The sequence below is a fragment of the Phascolarctos cinereus genome, unplaced genomic scaffold, assembly GCF_003287225.1.
Source record: "Phascolarctos cinereus isolate Bilbo 61053 unplaced genomic scaffold, phaCin_HiC Scaffold_4;HRSCAF=312, whole genome shotgun sequence".
In the NCBI taxonomy this organism is placed as follows: Eukaryota; Metazoa; Chordata; class Mammalia; order Diprotodontia; family Phascolarctidae; genus Phascolarctos; species Phascolarctos cinereus.
Genome location: NW_027555847.1, coordinates 698,971,121 through 698,993,336, shown reverse-complemented (window position 1 = coordinate 698,993,336; position 22,216 = coordinate 698,971,121). Strand labels below are relative to the sequence as shown.

The following is a 22,216-nucleotide window of genomic DNA, read 5'->3' as shown; positions in this document are numbered from 1 at the left end:
GGAGGAGATAGAGAAGGAGAAGAAAAGAAGGAAGGAAGGAAGGAAGGAAGGAAGGAAGGAAGGAAGGAAGGAAGGAAGGAAGGAAGGAAGGAAGGAAGGAAGGAAGGAAGGAAGGAAGGAAGAAGAAAGAAGAGGGAGGAGGAGAAATACAGTGATCAAAATATTTTTAAAACCAAGTTCCCAGACTCCAGGTTAAGAAACCCTGACCTAGTTGAACTCCCTGCATGTTACAATTGAGAAAACAGTGCCTGGGAGCCACCTTTTGAAATGACTTGCACAAGATCACACAGACCAAGAACCCAAATCTTTTGACTAGCTCCTGGTCCTAGACTTTGTCCATTCCTCCTCCACTAACATTTCTCTGAAACAGGAGAAAAGGAGAAGAGACTGAATGGCACTACCGAGAAGGTTTGAGGTGACAAGACAGAGGGGAAGGGAGATCGCACTAAAATCCAACCCCCTCCCTTTTTTTCCATCCTTCACTATTTGTAGCCAGACATTGACTCTTGCATCAATATCTGGGGACAGAGTCGATCTGTTTTAGCTTAAATCCACGGCTTAATTCTAACAAAATTTCTTGTCAAGGTATCTCAGATATTAATAATAACTAGATTGTTTGTTTGTTTTTTGAGGGGGTGAGCCCAGACCTATGATTTCATTAGTCCAGGTAATTCCTAAATGAAGTTCCTTCTATTAATTTAAACAGGTGCCTTCTCTACAGTTTAGCATGAGATAATGGTCTGGGGCCACCGCTAAAGGTTAAGGCCCTTGACCGTAGTCTCCTTGCCAGCATTTTTCTAAAGCCAGGCTTGTGTCCAGGTCTTCCTAATTCTGGAGCCAACTGTCTACCCACAAGTCCTAGAAGACTGAGCCTTTGCATGCCTCGACCTCCTGCCCTGATGTCCTGATATTGGGAGAGGGGTCCTGAGCCACCATTATATCCAGCCTGCCATCTCACAATGTTTTACTATACCTTTACACTGCTCCATCCCTCTTCCCATTCTGGACTATAATCAAATCAATTCTGTCATTCTTCCTTTAAAAGGCATGTCCATCTGTTCCCCTATGGTTCCACTTATCATTACTGTTCCCCTTCTCCTCTTTTTTTGATGCTAGGCCTCCCCAGCTCACCCTGTCTGGAAGTGCGGTGTACACTTATAGGCCAGACCCCACTGCTGAATGACAAGGGAGCTTTGACCTGCTCCATTTGAGGGGGCAGGGGTGGTATGCAGTTTGCCTATCCTTAAACAGCCTGACGTCCTCCTGCCCCATCCTGCATGGGAAGGGGACTCACCATATTGATGTTACTAGTAATGGGGACACAAAATCAAGAAACTGACTGGCTTCAACCTCCCTGGTGACAGGGATTACAGGGGTGTGGGTGCACACCACCCTGTGGTCACTTTCCACACCAGAGCATACCTCCCTGGCCGACATACTCTTCTATGTGCTGTCTCCTTTATTGGAATATAACCTCCTTAAGGGCAAGATTTTTCCTCCATTTTGTACTTGTATCCCCAGCAATTAGGATCATTGTCACTAACAAATGCCTTTTATTTTCACCCATGCCTCTAAACTCATATTTCTATAGTGTGTTAAAGTTTGCAAAGTCCCTTACATATGTCATTTGAACCTCACAACAAACCTGGAAGGTAGATGCTACAGTATTACATCCTTTATTGCAGGTGAAGAAACTGAGTCTCGGAGAAGTAATTTGTCCAAGATCACCAAACAAATGTCAGAGAGAGGACTGGAACCTAGGTCTTCCAAGTCAGCCAAGGGGGAAAATAAGTTAGAAAAATTTAAAATCACTTTTGCCTGTCCAGATTTGGTCTGTATGACCCACAAAAAAAGAAAGAAGCAAAGTAGAAGTGGAATCCAAACCAGAATCCCCCAAGGCATCTATCAGTAGAAAGGGGGATTCAATAAAAGGTTTTGAATTCTCCAGACTGACTGTTAAAATGGAAGGAATCTATGCAAGTTGGGATTTTTTTTTTTTTTTGCCTTATGTATCTGGTGACTTGTAGGTACAAACTAGCTCTTTCGAAGGCAGTGCCAACAATGGCCCAGGAAGTGGGCTGCACATTCGAATCAATTCAACAAACAAATGGTAGCTACTCAAAACCATTAGGTGAAACAAAGACTAGCCTGGAGTAAACAATTCTGGTGCTTCTCTCCAAGTTCCTGAGTCAGCTTTCCCACCACCTCCTCACAAATACCTCCTAATTGTGTCCCTTGTTTTGTCTGTTATGTGAATCACAAATGCAGATACTTGACATGTGCATTCCTAATAATCCTCTGTTAAAGCCTGGCTGGTACATCTTGATTTGGAACCACTTGCAGACAGGGAGAAAAGCCCCATCCCGGATAGGTACACCCACCTGCAAATAAAATGGCTTTGCCCGTGGTCATAACCGGTCCTGTAGCTATACACAGGTGGTCAATTGTCCATCGACAAGCATTTATTAAGCCCTTACTACAAGCCAGGCTCTGTGCTAAGTGCTGGGGATACAACGAAAGGAAAAAACAGACCCTGTCCTCAACAGGCTTGCATTCTAATAAAGGAGACAACATGTACAAACTGAACAACAAAAATGTACAAACTGTACATACATATTATCTGTACATATGCACACACATATATGCATACATACATATACACACACACACTCACAAGGTAAATTGGAAGTAATTTCAGAGGGGAGGCACTAGCATTAAGAGTGATGGGGGGAGGGGCAGCTAGGTGGTGCAGTCAATACAGCACCGGCCCTGGAGTTAGGAGGACCTGAGTTCAAATCCAACCTCAGCCACTAACTAGCTGTGTGACCCTGGGTAAGTCATTTAACCCTGATTGCCTCAAAAAAAAGTGATCGGGAAAAAGTTTTTTGTAGAAGGTGGGATTTTAGCTGGGACTTGAAGGAAGCCAGGGGGCAGAGATGAGGAGGGAAAGTATTCCAGGAATGGCAGACAGTCAGAGAAAATGCCCAGAAGCTTGGAGATGGAGGGTCCTGTGTGAGTCATGGAATCACAGAATTGGAAGGAAGCTTGAGGTCCATCTGGTCCAACAGGTAACTGAACAAGAGATCCCCCCCTCAGCATTCTTATACCTGCTAATGTCAACATTATCTAGATAAAATTCATGTGGGTCAGAAATACCGTATTCATGCTGAATCTTCCTATGTGCTGGAAGAAATATTCGAGGTTATGTGTTCTAACCCCATCAACTTCCAGATGAAGAAAGTGAAGCCCACTCAGAGAGGGAAGGGATTTGCTTAGAATCACACCGTTGGTAAGTAAGCAGAAGTTTCATTCAAACTCAGATCCTTAAACTCTGAATCAGAGCTTTTCCCAAGGCACCAGGTTTTGAGTGGAGGAGTAAAACTGGGGAACTCCTTCTGTACAAACATATGGCTGGTGTTCTCTCAGTGAAGCTGGAAGCTGTTATGAGCACTGTGTATAGGGCTTAGAGATAGGGTTCAGAGCTTGAGGATAAAAGATTTAGAAATATATATAAATATATGTGTGTATATATATATATATATATGTGTGTATATATATATGCATATATATATATATATATAGAGAGAGAGAGAGAGAGAGAGAGAGAAAGAGAGAGAGAGAGAGAGAGAGACTATATATATATTCAGTACAGAAAATAAGATAGGGAGGGACCTACATCTACGAGATTTTTACTGATTCCTTTAATGTTCCGAAACATTTCACCTCTAGACAAACGTCTTAGCGTATTGTATTCATTATATTCAAAAGGTTTCCTGGTGTTATGGTAGCCAAAATGTTAAACTAGTGAGTAGGTAGATGTCAAACATGGGGCCTCTGGGCTGCCAGCTACTCTCCAGAGTGAGGGGCCAGAACCAGATTAAAATATAATTGGGAAATTTTAACAAAATAAATAAAAATACAATAGAACATAGATAATGTTAATATGTAGTTTTCTAAATCACTATGTGGCCTGCAGAGACCCTTATGTATACAGCCTCCATTTCCATTTTAATTTGGCACAATCTTCAGCTTAGGGCACAAAACCTGATGCTACATCTACCTGGTGGTTTATGAGAAACTCCATTCTCTTTCTAACCCTGACTTGGAAAGGAAATGTATGGATCTCCTAAGGACTGATTGCTACTTAAATGTGGTGGGAAACAGAGGGAGGAAAAAGAAAGAAAAGAGATAACAAAGAATTATAACTATTGTTGATAGAAAAAGAGAAACTGGAATCCCAAGAAGAAGGGGGGAACCTTGCCTCCGAAATAGGAGAAACATCTTAAGGTGTGGTAAGGGGGGATAGCCTGTGCATTGTAATAAGAGACTTGGGGATGGGAGCTTTGTGGGGAGGGAGGGGCAGATGGCACAGGGGGATGGGTAGATAGGTAGGTAGAATGCATCATAAGGAAAGCTGGTCAAATGCTATCCATCCCCAGAGAAAGAGCTGATGGTGTCTGAATACAGATTGAAGCATACTTTAAAAAAAGAAAAAGAAAAAAAAAATGAAAGCTGGTCTAAGAGGAGCCATGTGGCCCCGGGAAGGAAGGCTGAATTGGGCTGTGAATGTCTGATACTTTGAGCTTCCATAACTAAAATGAGTTATATGGGACAATTAAGTTACTGAGAACAATTCTTCCAAGCAAGTATCTTGGCAAAGTTTCATCTCTACTGGAGGCATCATAGTATTGTAGATAGAGCATTGGTCTTAGAAATAGGAAAACCTGGGTTTGAATTGTACTTCAGATCCTAGGTCGCCTCACCTATATGTGCCTCAGTTTCCTCATCTGTAAAATGAGGAGGTAAGACTCAATGATATCTTTCCAGTTTCCTCCAGCTCTCAATCTAGAATCCTGATCCTCTCACAAAGTTATTGTGACTAGGCAGCTACATGGCGAAGTGAATAGAGCACAGAAATTGGAGTCAGGAAGACCAGAGTTTAAATGCTGCCTCAGATACTCCCTAGCTTCATGACCCTGGGCAAGTCACTTAAAACTCTTTCAGCCTCAGTTTCCTCATCTGTAAAATCAGGATAATAATAGCATCTACCTGACAGGGCTGTTGAAAGGATCAAGTGAGTTAAAGTGTGTAAAAACACTATATGCCTTAAAGGGTTGTATAAATGTTAGCTATTAGAATCACTTTTAAACTGTAAAATGCTATAAGAATATAACCACTCCATTAACCTATGACCCTGACCCTCTCTATAGGAAGAGAGGCCATAAGCCAAATCTTAGGTTCAGGGGCCAGCACTCTGGTGGATGAATTAATTCTCCTAACAGTAAGTCCTACAGGTAAAATCTTTCCTCATTTAAACTCTCTCCAGTAATGAAGCTTGCTGAATTCCCATGATAGAAATTCACAGAGTCCTTGAAATTGACAAAGTATTTCCCTCTCCATATTGGAAAAGCAAATGAGGCAAGTATCATTGGTTCCATTTTACATAGTATACAGAGAAATATAATGACTTTCTCAAACTTTAGAGCTAGGATTTCAACCGAGGGCTCCTGGCTCCCAGACTAATATTCTTTGCACTCTAGCAGAAGAATCCAACATGGCGGCCTTGGGCCCATAAATCTAAACCGATCAAAATGTGACTGGGAAATAGTTAACAAAATAAAAATACAATAGAACACAGATAATGTTAATATGTGGTTTTCTAAGTCAACATCCAGCCTGCACCAGTTCTTATATATTGAGCAAATGGACCCAGTCTCTACTTGAATTTGACCCACTATTCTAAACTACAGTGCCTTTGCCTGTCATTAAATTAGGACCATTCAAAGGCATCGACTTTCAATATTTAGGTGAATAAGGTGATGACTATGACAAATTTGCAGATTCTTCAAAATTCTTTACAGGCTGTTGATTTACACAGCTCCTATTCCAAAATCAGAATTTTATAATTCTATGTGTTTCTGCTTTTTCTTGTTGCATCCATTATCATGACATATTTAACATGAAATCTTCCAAATTAGCTGAAGGTAGTAAGTGGAAGAGCAGTAGAAAGACCATTGGTATTGGAGTCTGAGGTCCCAGGTTCAAATCCTGTCTCTGTAATTTACAACCTGTGTGACTTCGGACATGTCATTTTCCCCTCAGTCTCCTCATTTTTAAAAGGAAGGGGTTGGACTAGATGCCATATGGTGAATTGATTTTGGAGTTAGAGGGCCTGGATTCAGAGCTTACTCCTGATACTACTTATGGGACTTTTTGGGCCTCAGTTTTCTAATCTGAAAAATGGGAGGATTGGCCCAGCTGCAATTTAGGAAGAGAAAGAGGGGCAGCTAGGTGGTGCAGTGAATAGAGCACCAGCTCTGGATTCAGGAGGACCTGAGTTCAAATCCAGCCTCAGACACATAACACTTACTAGCTGTGTGACCCTGGGCAAGTCACTTAACTTCATTGCCTAGCCAAAAAAAAAAAAGAAAGAAAAAAGAAAAGGAAGAGAAAGTGTACTCACCGGCTTTGGCGTCAGAAGGCTAGCATTCAAATCCTATGACTTATGCTCATTGCCTATGTGACCTTGGGCAAGTCACTTAGTGACTAAGACTCCTCAGTCTCAGTTTCTTCATATGTAAAATGAGAGAGTTCGACTAAATCAGAAGTTCTTAACAAGAATAAGCAGCATTTATATAGTGTCTGCTATGTTCTAGTCACTCTGCTAAGCACTTTATAAATATTACCTGATTTGATCCTCACAACAACCCTGAGACACAGATGTTATTATCCCCATTTTACAGATAAGGAAAATGAAGCAAAGAGGGGTTAAGGGACTTGTCCAAGGTCACACAGCTAGACTGTGTTTGAGGGTGGATTTGAGCTCAGGTCTTCCCGACTCCCAGCCCAGAGCTCTGTGCACTATGGCACCCCATAGCTGTCTTAACTCTTTTTGAGTAAAAGACCCCTTTGGCAGTCTGGTGAATCATGTTTTTAATGTATAAAGTAAAATACTTAAGATTATAAATCATGTATTCTCAGAATCATGTTTTTAATGTATAAAGTAATGCTTAAGATTACAAATTCTATTGAAAAATAGTTATAAAAAAAACCTTTTTTTTAAACAAAGTTCACAGATCCCAGGTTAAGAACCACCGAACCAGATGCAGGGTGGTACAGGACAAAGAATCCTGGATTTGGAATCAGAGATTTGGGTTCAAATCTCACCTTTCACATTACTATCTATGGAACTTCAGGCAAGCCACTCAACTTCCCCAACTCAGTTTCCCCATCTACAGAAAGCCGGGGAGGGGCAGGGGATGGACTAGATGGCTGCCAAGTTTTTCTCCAAATTTAGTAATGACATAAAATAGAGTCTTCATGTTTCTTTGTAGCTGTCATCTCCTCTGCTCCGTCCTTAGCCCATCCCTAAAGGGATCTTCAGCTTTCAGCATCTTTAATTAAGAAGGAAACAGCAGTATTTCATACTGTTCAGAATCACTCTCCAAGCCCAAGCGCCTCGGCCAGGAAAACTGCAGACTCAGCAATTTTTCTGAAGACTCCTGTGATTAAATTCTGAAGTTTGTCCCCTGGGGCAGCTCAATGCTTGCGCACTGCTCCTGGGATACTCTGAGTAATTACAGCGTCAGCCAATGAGAGATGTTGGCAAAGACTGCAGCAAAGGGAGAGGGCTTTCCCCCAACCCCAAGCCAGTTGTGGTTTCCCAACCAGCTTGTTATTTCTTTCATAAGATAATAATAATAATAACTAACATTTATATAGCACCTACTATGTGCCAGGCACTGTGCTAAGTGCTTTACAATCATAATCTCATTAGATCCTCACAACAAGCCTGGGAGGTAGGTGCTGTTATTATCCCCATTTTGCAGATAAGGAAACTGAGGCAGACAAAGGTTACATGACTTGCACTTACAGCTATTAATTGTCAGAGTCCAGATTTTGAACTCAGGTCTTCCTGACCCAAATCATTAGGAGTTCAAATCCAGCCTCAGACACTTACTAGCTGTGTGACCTTGGGCAAGTCACTTAACCCTCTTTGCCTCAGTTCTTCATCTGTAAAATGAACTGGAGAAGGAAATGGCCAGTATCTCTGCCAAGAAAACCCCAAGTGGGGTCAAGAAGAGTCAGACATCATAGGGGCAGCTAGGTGGCACAGGGCACTGGCCCTGAAGTCAGGAGGACCTGAGTTCAAATCCGGCCTCAAACCAAACATTTGACACTTGCTAGTTGTATGACCTTGGGCAAGTCACTTAACCCCAACTGCCTAAAAAAAAAAAGAGTCCAACATGACTGAAATTGACTGAAAGACAACAACTACTTCCTGAGTCAAGGCCCGTGCTCTGTCCATTGTACCATCCAGCTGCTTCTGTCCAGAGGAAACGCTTCCCCTGTCTCCGTGCTACTCCTACAAGTCAGAGGATTCAGGCTCAGGGTCAAGGGGAATGTAAATACGTGTTCTGGGAAATGAAGGCCCACAGTCAACGGCATGTTGAAAGAGCCGGACTAAATCAGAAGTTCTTAACAAGAATAACTAGCATTTATATAGTGCCTACTGTGTTCCTCTTGAGTTGAGAAGACTCCAGGAGCCTTCAAAAGGATTTCAGGCTAGAGGGCACCTTATAAGTCACCTAGTCCACTCCCATCATTTTGTGGACTAAGAACTGTAGGTCTGCAGAGAGGAAGTGAGACTCCCAAGGTCATAGATTTAGAGTTGGATGGGACCTCAGAGGCCATATAATCCAACTCTCTCAATTTACAGATGAGGAAACTGAGGCTCAGGGAAATTAAATGTCTTGCTCTGGGAAGTAAGTACCAAAGGATGAATTGGATCCCAGCTCTTCTGGCTCCTGAGCCAAGGCTCTCTCTACTGTGTCATGCTGACTCCAGTAAGCGGCTGAGTCAGGATTTGAACCCAGGTTCACCAACTCCAAATCTAGGGCTGTTTCCACTATGTCACCCTGCCCAAGCCCTTCATTTGACAGGGAAGGGAATTGGGGCCTAGAGAAGTTAAGTGTGGCTGAGGTCTCACAGGGAGTAAGTCACAGGAGTCTAGCCCAGGTGCTCTGACGGTGCTCTTTCCTCTGCAATCAATCAACAAACCTGGATTGAAGTCCTACTGTGTGCCAGGCACTGTGCTAGTTACTGGGGCTGCAAAGGCAAAAATCAAACAGTCCTTGATCTCAAAAACTCCACTGACTTCTGAGGGATACGGCTTTTTATTTTTCAGGAAGTCTTAATTCCTCCTTTCCCTTGCTAACAGGTCTAAGGCATCTTGTGATGGCATGCTTTTCCAGCCTCTCTTCTTCATCCATTTCTCTTTCTTCTTATCCCCCTTGTTGAGATGTGATAATGGTGGAAGCTACAGTCAGTTGTGGACACATGAGAGTTGATTGGAAAGATTCGGGAGAGGGGATGAACAGATCGTGCAAAGTGGGTTTAGAAGTAGGCAGAGCTGAAACTAGGAATTTTTTTGTGCCCAGAGTAACTACCACAAACTGTGCCCTTTAAGGGGAAGGAATGGGGAGTTGGAATGAGAGGAACTTTGCCCTGTATTGATCTCTTTTTAACTAATTTTAACTACTTTAACTAATTATTCTTGCTAACTAGGTGTTAAGCATTTCAAATTTTTCTCCTTGGGACAAAGTACCTGTGTCCCTGCCCTGGTTATGGTTCTGGAAACAGGGCTTTCCCCAAATCATCCTCAGTTCCTTTCTTCCTTTGCTTCCCCCGCTCCCCCATTCACCCATCCCTACCAACACAGCCTGATTAGCTGTTAAGAAAAAGACTGCACCTTCTCATCCAGTTCTGTTAATAGGGATTTCATTGCCTTAATTAAGGCATCATATTCATCCTTGGTTTGTAGCAAAAATTTGAGTTCGGCGTAATTCTTATCGTCCAGCTCCAAGTTTTTGGGTGATCTCATAAGACTCAAAAGCAGCGTGATCTCGTCTTGTTCCTCTTGTAAAATACTTATCTCTTTACTGTTAAAAAAAAGCCAACATGATGTGATCAATTTTGGGTATGCAGGCTATTCCTTTATCATAGATGTTAGAGGCAATGTGGCATAATGGTTAGAGAGATGGTCTCAGAACTAGGAAGGCATGGGTTCCCATGTTGCCTCTGACACAACATGGATTGTTTGAGAGGGACCTCATCTCTCACTGTTCTAGGTAAGACTTAGGGAAGGGGCTGACCTGCATTGGTGAAGGGAGATTCCTTAGCCAGGAATTGCAAATACCAGTGAAATCACAGGCTCATGGCTATCCCCAATCCATAGGCTCTTAAAGCCAGAAGGGACTTTATTTACCTTTTTTGTTTAATATTTTATTTTCTTCCCAATTTCATGTAAAAAAATTTTAACATTCTTTGTTTTTTTCCAATTTTGAGTGCCAAATTCTCTCCCTGCCTCGCCCCCCCCATTGAGAAGGCAAGCAATTTGACATAGGTCATGCACGTGTAGTCACGCAAACACATTTCCTACAAGTCAAGCTGTGAAAGAAAACACAAACCAAAACACAACAACAACAAAAAAAAATAAAGTAAAGAAAAAGTATCTTCAATCTGCATTCAGGCTCCACCAGTTCTTTCCCTGGGGGTGGACAAGTACCTTCCATCATAAGTCTGGAAGGAACTCTGGAAGGCACTGGAAGATTTTTCTAATCCCATTTTCTCATTTTATAGACAATCACTTCCCCAGAGAAGGGGGATCGCACTGGGAGTGGACATCACAGCCAGAATCCAAACCCCAGTTGTCTGATTCCCAACATGGTGTAGATTGTGAAGACATCAGTGATCTGTGATTTGTGTGCATGGGAGCTTCCTCCACCAATACTACCTGATGACCCATCTATGACTTAGTAACTAAAGCAGTTATAGGAGGATCAGAGATTAAGGAATTTGCTCAGTGTCACACAGGTAGCAAATAAGAGACCCAGGATTTGAACCTGTCCCCTGATTCCAACTTTTTCCTCCCTGTCAAGTCAATGAGCATTTATCAAATGTCTGTTATGTGTCAGTTATTGTTGTTCGGTTGTTTTCAGTCATGTCTGACTCTTTGTGACCCCATTTGGGGTTTTCTTGGCAGAGATACTAGAGTGGTCTTACCATTTCCTTCTCCAGCTCATTTGACAGATCAGAAAACTGAGGCAAATAGAGTGAAGTGACTTTTCCAGGGTCACAAAGCTGGTAAGTATCTGAGGCCAAATTTGGACTCATGAAAATGAGTCTTTCTGACTCCAGGCCCAGATCTCTACCCACTGTGCCACCTACTATATGCCAGGCATTGTTCTAATGATGTTACACCACTTAACCTCTCCCTCTCCCTCACAAACACTTCAATTTAGGCTTTAGATTAAATTTATAAACCTATAGACAAAAATTACATGTCAACCACCACCCATCATCTGCTTCAGCTTCCAACCACTTACCAAATTATCTGTATTTCACTTCATTTTCTTCCCCATCTAATCCCTCTCCCCTTCTCCTCCTCACCCACATGCACTCTGCTGGGAGATGCAAATGGGTAGCAGTCAAGTCAGGTTGACAAGCATTTATTAAGCACCTACTATGTGCCAAGCACAGTGCTAAATGCTGGGGATACAAAGAAAGGCAAAATATAGTCTCTGCTCTCAAAGAGCTGGCAGGTTAATGGGGGTGACAACATGCAAGATATAGTCAGGATAAACTGGAGAGAATCCCAGAGGGAAGGCATTAGCATTAAGGGGGGTAGGGATGATTTTAGTTAAGACTTGAAGCAAGTCAGAGTAACCAAGGCAGGGAGAGGAGGAGAAGAGTTCCAACTATGGAGGACAGCCAATGAAAGTACATAGACGCTGAGATAGAGAGTCTTGTTTGAGGAAAGGCAAATAAATAACAGGGGAGAATTCAGAAAGAAGCCAATGCAATGAAAGCTAGTGAGTCTAGGTGGCGCCATAGTGGATAGATCGCTAAGCCTGGAGTCAGAAGACCTGAGTTCGAATCCGGCCTCAGACACTAACTGTATGACCATGGGCAAGTCACTTAACCCAGTTTCCTTATCCGTAAAAAGAGCTGGAGAAGGAAATGGCAAACTACTCCAGTATCTTTGCCAAGAAAACCCCAAATAGGGTCATGAAGAGTCGGACATCACTGAAACGACTGAATAACAACCTTCTGACCACCAGTTCTGCTCTCTAGGGACCAGAATAATCAGATTAATCCCTTTTAGGTGTTCATTCCATGATGAAGGAATTTGGAGGGGGGAAGGCTAGAGAAAAGTTCTTTAAATCCAGAAAGGTGTTTCCCCCATTGTTCTGTAATTCCAGGTTCAGAATACAAACAGAATCAATTTCTAGAACAAATTCAATCGTGAGAGAATTGGAGGACACACCCCACAAGGGAAAAACAGAGATTTGAGTAAATGGAGCTTGAGCAGAAGGGAGCTCACCTGGAGTGCTAAGTTCAGTTGTTTCTATTTGCTGAAGAAGTGCAAGCACTGGCCGTGCCCCCTTCATTTTGCTGCCCTGGGGCCAAGGCCCAGCTGCTTCACCTTAACTCCAGCTCTGGCTATCATTCCACCTCCAAGTCTTCTCTTCTCCAGACTCAACATTTCTTATTCCCTCAGCATCTTCCTAGGTCATGCTCTTCAGGCCATGCCCACACCCCCATTGGCCCCTGTTGGCCCCAAAGTCCCAGACAAACTCACCACTGGCTCTGAATCTGCCGCTGAGACTTGAAATTAAAAGACTTGCGTTGCTCTACCATCTTCCGAAACTGCTGCCTGAGTTGCCGCAACTCCACTTCCGTGGTCTGTTGCTTTTCTTTCTCTAAAAGTTCTAGGTTTTCATGGGAGTGCTTTCTCCTGTGTTGTTTTGACTTGGAAGAAGCAAAAGAAAGCAATGAATGACTCTTCCCCAGTGACCAGAATGAGAAAAAAAAATCCCCACCAGAATTTCTGCTGTTGATGGGGCTCAAGGGAGGAGGTCGAGGTGAGAAAGTAATTTCCTTTTGTCTTATCCCTTCAGATTCCCTCTTTTCTCCCTCCCCTCATTGTCTTCAATAAAAGAGAAGAATGGGGGAAAGGAGAATAAGGGAAGCTAAGAAGAGAATCCAGCTAAGGGGCCAAGTTGGTATTTGGTAGAAGTAAATCAGTCAACCAATCAACAAGCATTTGTTAAGAGCCTACTATGTGCCAGGCACTGTGCTAAGGACCGGAGATCAAAAGACAAAAACGCAACCATCCCTGACCTCATATTGTAGGAGGGAAGACACCATGTACATATTTGAGCAGATGAACAAAATAACCCAGTGATATTGACTCTATCCATAGAAAGTCTAAGGAAGATTCTCCTTCACCCTGTGCCATCTCCAGGCAGGGCTGAGGGCCTCAAAGGCTATCCTAGGGTTGCAGCTGGGCCACCTTTTACCCATGGCTACCAGTCAGCGTTGTGGACCATTTGGCAGTCTGGTGAAACCCGTGGGCCTCTTTTTAGAATCATGTTTGCAGAAAAAAGGAAGGAAAGGGGCAGCACTGGCCTTGGACTCAGGAGGACCTGAATTCAAATGTGACCTCAGACATTTGATACTTACTAGCTGTGTGACCCTGGGCAAGTCACTTAACCCCATTGCCTAGCCAAAAAAAAAAAAAAGAATAAATTTTTTTTTTTAAACTTTTAAAAAGGAAGGAAATGCTCAATTTCGGTTAGAGGTTTAGGAAAATAAAGATGTCATTTTCTTCCCATCTAAACTGACAACCCTCCCTAAAATCTATCCATGGATGGCTAGGTTAAGAACCCATAACTTAGAAACTGGACTTTTGATTACTGAAATAGAAAGGGGTGGCTGGGGTTAAAAACATAGTTATTTACTTACTCAATTATACCTTTGTTCATTAATTGAAATCCAAACCCTCCTTAATTCCCAAATAGCACCCCCACCTTATTGGTTCCAAAACCAAAGATGGCACCAACTATATTTTCCTACATAATTGTCTTCATTACTAGGGCTTCCTCCCCTCCACTCACCTGGGGCATTGTGAAGATATCTCACTTTTCTTCTGCACAGAGAATGTGTCCAGATAAAGTCTAGCAAATTCCTCTCAGCAATGTCCTGTCCAGAATGGAAGAGAAGTCAATAGTTAGAAGCCTGCTGAGGTCCAGGCCTAGGGTTTAGTTCTTGGGCACTCTCCCTCCTGATCCTGATTGGCTCGTGAAAACAGCATTCTCCATGGCTCCCTGGGCATATAGAAGAGGCATATTTTTTTAAAACCAATGTTAAGGTGAAATCTGTTCATCTTACTGAGTTTATTATTAGGGGGAAAGCAGGAATCCCATAAAGAAGGAATGTTCGTGTGTCACTTGGACAGGACCAATTTGACCCATCCCAGGCAGGCCAAACACCGAAGGGGTTAACGTGAAACTCTTCTCTCTGCCAGTCTGCTTTTCTCCTGTGGGTGTTAATTTTTCCTTTATTTAAATCTGCTGCCGACAAACGCAGATCATCATTATTACAAAAATCTACATTTGGATCACATTTTGCCCTTATATAATCTGGAGAGCTCAAAGCAGTATTAATGCATTCATTTTTCATGCTTCTGTGAGGCTTTGACCTTCAAATTGTGACTTTCATAGAATAGCAGAAATCTCTCAGAATCTCAGAATTGAAAGGCACATCAGAAGCCCTGGGGCCCAACTTGTACCTGACCAAGGATCCCTTCAGACTATAGCATTTATAATAAGAGGTAATTCCACTTTTGGAGTCCACCATCTCCAAGAGAACTCATTCTTCTACAACATATTGAAAAGACAACAAGAAATAGTGCACAGATTTGGACCTTGGTCCAAATCCAGGTTCAGATACTTGCTAACTGTGTGACCCTGGGCAAGTCACTTAACCTGTTTGCCTCAGTTTCCTCATCTGTAAAATGGGGATCATAATAACATTTTACCTTCTTTATGTTGTGAGGATCAAATGAGAAAATAATAGAGTGCTTAGCACAATGCCTGACATATATAACTGTTAGTTATATAACTATTATTATTGTTACTATTATTATTACTGTATATTAGCTATATATTATATATTAGTGTTGTATATTAGCTATATAACTGTTAGTTAATAATATTATTATTAATGGAGGATTTGGTGCCCAATATGGAATCAAACACGTCCACTAGTGTCTTCCACGTGGGTGGCACCATCAGAAATGGTCTGGACATGCACCAAATCCCCATTATTTTTGCCAAATTCCCTCCACATAAAGGTTCCAGTACCCTCTAGATTCAAACTCCACTTTGTGGAAACACCAAGTCTAGTGAAAAGAGAGCTGAATGTCACTCTTCCACCTATGGCTTCTTCCTGACAACCAGCTTAAAATTGTCCTTTTTGCATCTTTCACCTATTGTTGCTGCTGCTGCTGCCTTTATCAGGGGCCAAGCTGAACAAATATATTCTTCCCTTTTCCTTGTCATAACTCCTGAGATGTTGGACAGAAAGCCGTGACGCCCTTCCCCACTGAGTCTCCCCTTCTTCAGGGTAAACAAGAGTTTCTAAAGCAGGGTTACCAAACTGAGCTTTGCAGCAGCCCCCAAAGCATCTCCAATTATCCAAAGGGGTGTTGAGAAATGGTCAAAGAAGTCTCAGGGAACAAAAAGTAATTTCAACTCATTTTGATTGAAAAATTAATCTTCTTGAACAAGAGAGAGGTAGCATGGTTCTGTGGGAAGAGCCGTGGATTGGGATCCAAATGACCTGGGTCTGAATCCTGACTCATCCACTTATGATCTGTGTGACCTTGGGCAAGTCACTTACTGCCCTAGAGCCTCAATTTCCTCATCTATAAAATAAGGGAATTGGACTAGATGACTTCTGAAGTCCTTTCCCATTTTAAATCTATGATTCCCTGAGTTTTGAAATCAAACCACAGTTTCTGAGTGTCTGGAAATCAGAAAAGTTCCAGAGGCTCTCTTCATTTCATTCAACCAATCAATCAACAAACATTTACTAAGTACCTACTATGTGCCAAGAACTGTGTTAAGTACTGGGGATAGATACAAACAGTCTCTGTTCTCAAGGTGCTTTCATTCCAGAAGGACAGACAATATGTGTGTTTAGAAGTATGCATATAGAAAATAGTTACAAATAACAACATGGTAATTTGAGGAGGGAGAGGCTAGCAGTTAGAGAGAATCAAGAAAGGCTGCATGGAGGAGGATGAGCTTTAGAGAAGCTGAGCTTTCGAGAAAGCTCAGGATTCTAAGGGGGAGAGGGGGGAGAAGGGACGGCATTCCAGGCAAAGAGGACAGCCTGTGCAGAGCCAGATGGAATGTCCTGTGTGAGGAACACCAGGGAATGTCTGGACCATATGCAAAAGAAACTAATGTGTAATAAGACTGAAAAGGTTGGACCCAGGTCATGAAGGGCATTGAATGCCAAAAGGAGGGGTTTACATTTGATCTATTTAGTAAGAGCTCTGAAAGTCAGCATAATATAATGGTTAGAGAAGGGGGGGGAGTGTTTAGGAAGCACCTACTATGTGCCAGGCAACATGCTAAGCTCTTTACAATGATTATTTTATTTGGTCCTCACCACGACCATGGCTGTTATGATCCTCATTTTATAGTTGAGGAAACTGAGGCAGACAGAGGTGAAGTGACTCATCAGGGTCATGCAGCTAACAAGAGTCTGAGGTGGATTTGAACTCAGGGCTTCCTGATTCTAGGCCCAGCACTCTATCCACTGCATCACTGAAGAGAGAGCCAGCCTTGGAGCCAAGAGGATCATTTCAAGTCCTGTCTCTGACATATACTAGCCGTATGACCCTGGGTGAGTCACCTATCCTCTAAGTGCTCCAAGATTATAATTATATATAATTTATATATACAAATATATAAGATTTTAAGTACATATGTAAATATACAAAATTATAAAGATTGCAGAGAAGGTGCTGACTTATGTCGGTAAATAGGAGTTTTCTCACCCAGGAGATCCCCATCCCAATCACAGGTCCAGTCCCCTCTCCCTATGCTATTGTACTCTTCCCCTGTGTCCAGTCTTGTGGTAGGACCTATGAGGGGAGAGAAGTGGAGATCTGGTCTTTGACCTAGAGATACTTGTCACCCAGTCATCAGAAGATTGCAGTGGGATTGGGGGGCTGGAAGAGGCCTTTGCCACAGCCTGGTCTAACCTTTCCATTTTACAAATTTCAATTTTTTAATTTTTTTTTAGGCAATTGGGGTTAAATGACTTGCCCAGGGTCACACAGCTAGTACGTGACAAGTGTTTGGTCTGAGGCCGGATTTGAACTCAGGTCCTCTTGACTTCAGGGCCTGTACTCTATCCACTGCACCACCTAGCTGCCCCCCATTTTACAAATTTTACAGAAGACTGAGAGGTTGGCTCTGACCTCATGAGGCAAGCTGGAACTCAAACCTAGGTGATCATTCTTTCCACTAAACTTCAAACTGCCCCTTTTCTGGTCGTTTACCATGTGACATCCTGTGATTCTACTCCAAGGCAGGACAGTGGATAGCCAAGCATAGATCAAGTGCTCGCCTTAAAAGTCAGAAAGTCCAGGGTTCAAATCCTGTCTCAAATGCTTCCTAGCTGTGTGACACCAAGCAAGTTGCTTCAATTCTCTGGAGCCTCGGTTTCCTCATCTGTAAAATGAGGGGGTTGAACTCAATGACTCTTAAAGAGGCATGATCAAAAGAGGACTTGGAACTTGGAATTTCTGGGTTCAAATTCCCCTTCGAATCTTTACTAGACCCCAGTGGACCAGTCATGAAACCTCTCAGCTTCTATTTCCTCATTTTACAAATGAGGATAATAGCATCTTCCGTGGTTTTTATGCAGCTTGGGTGAGATGATGGATGCAAAGTGTCTCAAAAACTTTAAAATGCTATAGAAATGTCAGGAATGAATATTCTCTGAAAGGCACATCTAAGGTGGCTGTTATTGCCCTAAGTGCCCAAAAGAGGAGGGTATCATGCCTCTTGCACAGGGTGCTGATAATACCTGTGTCTCAGCTTTCCGGAATCATGGACCTAGCTCATTAAAGCCTCATCCCAACCCTGTGGGGGTAGGTAGGGCAAGTATCACCATTCCCATTTTGAAAATGAAAGAACTGAGGCTCCCAAAGGTGAAGCCCCTTGCCCAAAGTCATCCAATGAAATGGTTAACAGAGTATGGCCAATTGTGACTCCCTGGTCCAATGAATGCTCCATTCAACTGACCTTGTATCCTGTCCTAGTACGCTTAAGGCTGGGGATTTTACCATGGGTAAACTGTTCGGTGACCCACCAAAAACAAAACAAAACAAAAACAAAAATAAACAAATAACAATGGATTTGGAGTCAGAGGAGCCAGGTTCAAATCCCACATCTGCCATTTATTCCCTGCGTGACACCTTGGGTGAGTCACTTCTCTCTGGGCAAGTCCCACATGGAAGATGAAACATTTCCCAATCTTTAAATTGCTGAAACCACTTCCTCAGCAGTGACGGACACTTCGGTGAGATCATGGATCCCCCAAAGTAAGCCAGAAGGTGTTATATTGTTGTTAATTCAACCCATGCAGGCACCGTCTTGCAGAGTCCAGTTCTTTCTAGCTTTCTCAAACAAACTCATGGCTTTCCCTTTTGCTAGGCTTCTCTGAAACTTTCTAAGTTCCACTGTCTTCCTTGAGGATGAGGTCCCAGGAACCCAAAGTCACCAAGTTTTTCAATGGTAGAAAACACCCTCCTTCCCCAACCCTCTATAGTTGCCACAGGCTAATCCTCCCCTGGTTGGGACCAAAGGAAAAAGGAAAGCCAACAATACCTGACTTGCCACAAGGGAAAAGCCTACTCACCTCTGGAAGAACTTTTTCAATCTAGAGTAGAGTTCTTAGTGACTTCATAGAGCCATAGAATCTAAGAACTAGAAGAAGCCTCACAGAGACTTTCTAGGATTCTAGGTCATAGGATCATAGCTCTAAAGCTGGAAAAGATCTTAGAAGCCATCTAGACCAATTCCTTCATTTTGTAGACGGGCCAAATGAGACCCAGAGAGCTGATGTGTTTTAAACCCAGGGTCACACAGCTGGGGTCAGAGACAGGACCCAAGGTGTTCTCAGCTCTAGTCTAGTGCCCTACCCACCGCACCACCCTGCCTCTCAAGATACCTAGATCAATCCCCTACCCAATATTAGAGCTGGAAGGGGATCACAAGCAGTAGTCCCCTTTCCAAGTGAATCATCTGACTTCTTGGATATCCCAATGACAGAGAGTTTACCACCCAAGAGGAGAGATTGTTCTATTGTTGGATAAGAGTCAAGAAACTATGAAGCAAGCTGAAATCCATGCCTTCTTTGTAATATCTAACTCATCTGTATTTTTTCTCGGCAACTATGGATAATCCCTCATCTATGGGACAACACTTCAGATATTTGAAGATGGATGGTATGTCTAGCTTTGTCTTCTAATTTATACAGCTACTTCACATTCAAGAAAAGAGTAGGCAGTTGAAAATTGCATGCAGGTAGTGAGATAATTTGATTACATTAAATAAAATTATATATGGGTGACATTTGAACTCCTTAAACTGGCATTCAAGGCCTTCTACCATATGGCATCATCTCACCCTTCTAGTTATCTCATAGTTCTTTGTACACATTCTACTTTCAATAGCACCCAATTGGACTACTCTCCTCCTCCCCCCACCCCCAAACATACCTGGTGTTTTCCCACATTTGTGTCTTTGCTCACACTCTTTCCTATGCCTGCAATGTGTGTGATCTTGGCAGAATCACTTGACCTCTCCAGCCTCAGTTTCCTCATCTGTAAAATTAGGGGGCTGGACTAGATGCCTCTAAATCTCTCCTATCTCTAAGGCTTTTGAGTTTATGAATGCTCTCCCTTCACCCATTGAATTCTTTTTTCCTCATTCTTTTGATACTCAGTTCAAATGCTTCCTCCTACCAGAAGCCTTTCCCAATCCCCTCAGATCTCACATAGCCCTCATCTCTTGCATCCATCACAGAAGTGCAGAAGCTCCAGATTAAGAGGAATCTGAGAGACCATCTAGTCTTAGCTGGACCTCCCCTAAAGCCCTGTTCATGAGTGATCGCACACCCCCTGCTGGGGGCGGGAGAACCCCACGTTCTCAGGACAGCCCATACCACATTTAGATAGCTCTCATTGTTAGGAAGGTCTCCCTTCCATCAAGCTGAAGTCTGCCTCTGTCCACCTTCCACCCACTGTTCCCAGTTCTGCCACCTAGGGCCAAACCGAAGATGTCTAACCTGTCTCTTATAGGAAAGTCTTTATGTACCTGAAGACAGATTTCTTTCCCTCCCCTCCCCTCCTCCACACCACCCAAGTATCGCCAAGTTTTCTTTTCCTCAGGTTAAACATCCCCATTTTCTTCAGCCCATCCTCATATGGCACTGCCTCTACTTCCCCATGGTTTGTCTTATCTGTACAGGGGCCTTCTCCCCCTAACAAAAATGGGCTAAATGAGACCATGTCTGATATACACTCTGTCTCTGCTCACCCCACCACCCTCCAGTGCTCACCACGGGGCGCCTAAGCTATATCGGGTGAATGGATCCTGTACGCCCCAGCTTTCAGAAAGCAGAGCCAAGGTGATAGATTTAGGCAGGAAGAGACCTCGGAGGTCTAGTCCTCAATTTACAGAAGAGGAAACAGGTCAGAGAAATTAATTGACTTGTCCAAGATTGCCTAGGCAGTGTCTGGGGCAGAGTTTGAAACTTAGGAATAGAAAATAAATCTAGACCTGGAAGGGACCTCAGAGACCAGGGGCTGCAGGGCAAACAGGTTAACAGGAGGCATCTAAGGGGCACAGTGGCTAGAGTGCTGAACTTCAAAGTCAGGAAAGCCTGAGTTCAAATCCTGCCTCAGACACTAGCTATGGGACCCTAGGCAAGTCACTCAACCACTGTCTGCCTCAGTTATATCTGTAAAATGGGTATAGTACTAGCACCTAGTTCAGAACGTTGTTATGAGTATCAAAGAAGATAACATAAGCAAAGCATTGCCTACGTAAAGGGTAGCTATTCGATTAAGTGACTTGAACAGTAATTAAGCGTCTGAGGTAGGATTTGAACCAACTTCCTCTGCAGAGCCAAACCTCTTTCCATTACACCATTTTGCTTCTTGGATGGGGGGAGGGAGGGGGAAAGCAAGTTGCAAAGCCCAGAGAATGAACAATCGTCCCCGTTCCAAGGCGGATGCAGTGTTTGCCCCCAGCTGTTTACACCTTGGAAGTCTCAGTTTCCTCAACTGTAAAATAAGGCCAGGGTAGATCGAATGAGCTCTAAGATCCTTTCCAGATCTAGAGTAGTGGTCAATGCGATCCTAGAATCTGGGAAGGAGATTTGATTTGCGGACGACCCTCTCCGCTCCTCCACTGGCCGCCCAGAGCATCGGCACGCTGGGATGGGTCCCGCCGCCTCTGGATGTCGACAGAGCACATCTGGACGCTGGGGAGCACGAGAGCGCGGGGGCGCTGGGGGCTGTGCTTACGCAGGAATGTGGGGAGGGGGTGGCTGGACGGCCGGTCTGGATCTAGGATTCCGGCTCGGGCGAGGAGCCCCTTCTTCGCTGCGGTGGTGGGCACTGGCCCTCTCCCTCCTGGAATCTGGGATGTTCTCTGGGGTGGGGCTGGAACGGGCCGCCTTTGTGACCCAAGTGGGACATTCTTTGCCTCTGGGCCGCGAGGAAAAAAGGACTCTTCCAACCCTCACTCTGAGGGGTCCCTTGCTAACTTTAGTGGGAGACTAGAGTAGCCTTCTGTCCAGCCCAAGGGGGGAAAAAAGGAGATAGAAAGGGCACCCGATAAAATTGGAATGGGGAGGCTTGAATCTCAGCTTTCACACTTCCTAGCCCTGTGATACGGGGGCAAGTAAAACGAGGTGTTTTGTGGCCTCGGCTTGCTCATCTGGAAAATGGGCAGTTCCAGAAGGTAGCGTATTGCAGTGTAAAAAGAATGCTGGATTTTGGAGCCAAAGATTCCAAGGGTACACTAGCTTATGGCATCAGAGGACCTGGGTTCTAATCCTGTCTCTAATGCCACTTATGAGACCCTGGGGCAATTAATCTCCATGGACCTCATCTTCCACCTTCGGAAAATGAGAGGATTAGACCAGATGGCTCTGAATTCCTTTCCAGCTCTAACCTTCTAAGCCTATGGCCTCCCTTCCATCCATTCTGTATGAGTTTTGCATGCACCTGGTTATTTATATCTTGTCTTCCAATTTGAACATGAGGTCCTGGAGAACA

General features: G+C 43.5%; 1 protein-coding gene across 2 annotated transcripts in view; it reads right to left on the bottom strand.

The window, feature by feature from the left end:
• The window catches only part of CCDC63 (coiled-coil domain containing 63), a 54,438-nt gene extending 32,868 nt beyond the window's left edge, over positions 1-21,570 (bottom strand). Inside the window, exons 1-4 of one of the 2 annotated variants that reach the window (XM_020970113.2) lie at positions 21,461-21,570; positions 13,962-14,046; positions 12,644-12,813; positions 9,752-9,941 (exon numbers count right to left, since the gene is read on the bottom strand). In XM_020970113.2, the coding sequence (XP_020825772.1) occupies positions 9,752-9,941; positions 12,644-12,813; positions 13,962-13,970 (369 nt within the window). In that variant the 5' untranslated portion in view covers positions 13,971-14,046; positions 21,461-21,570. Of the gene's footprint in view, positions 1-9,751; positions 9,942-12,643; positions 12,814-13,961; positions 14,047-18,755; positions 18,783-21,460 lie in introns of those variants that run through there. The other variant, XM_020970114.2, reaches the window with a different exon arrangement.
• Between the last annotated feature and the right edge of the window lie 646 nt (positions 21,571-22,216).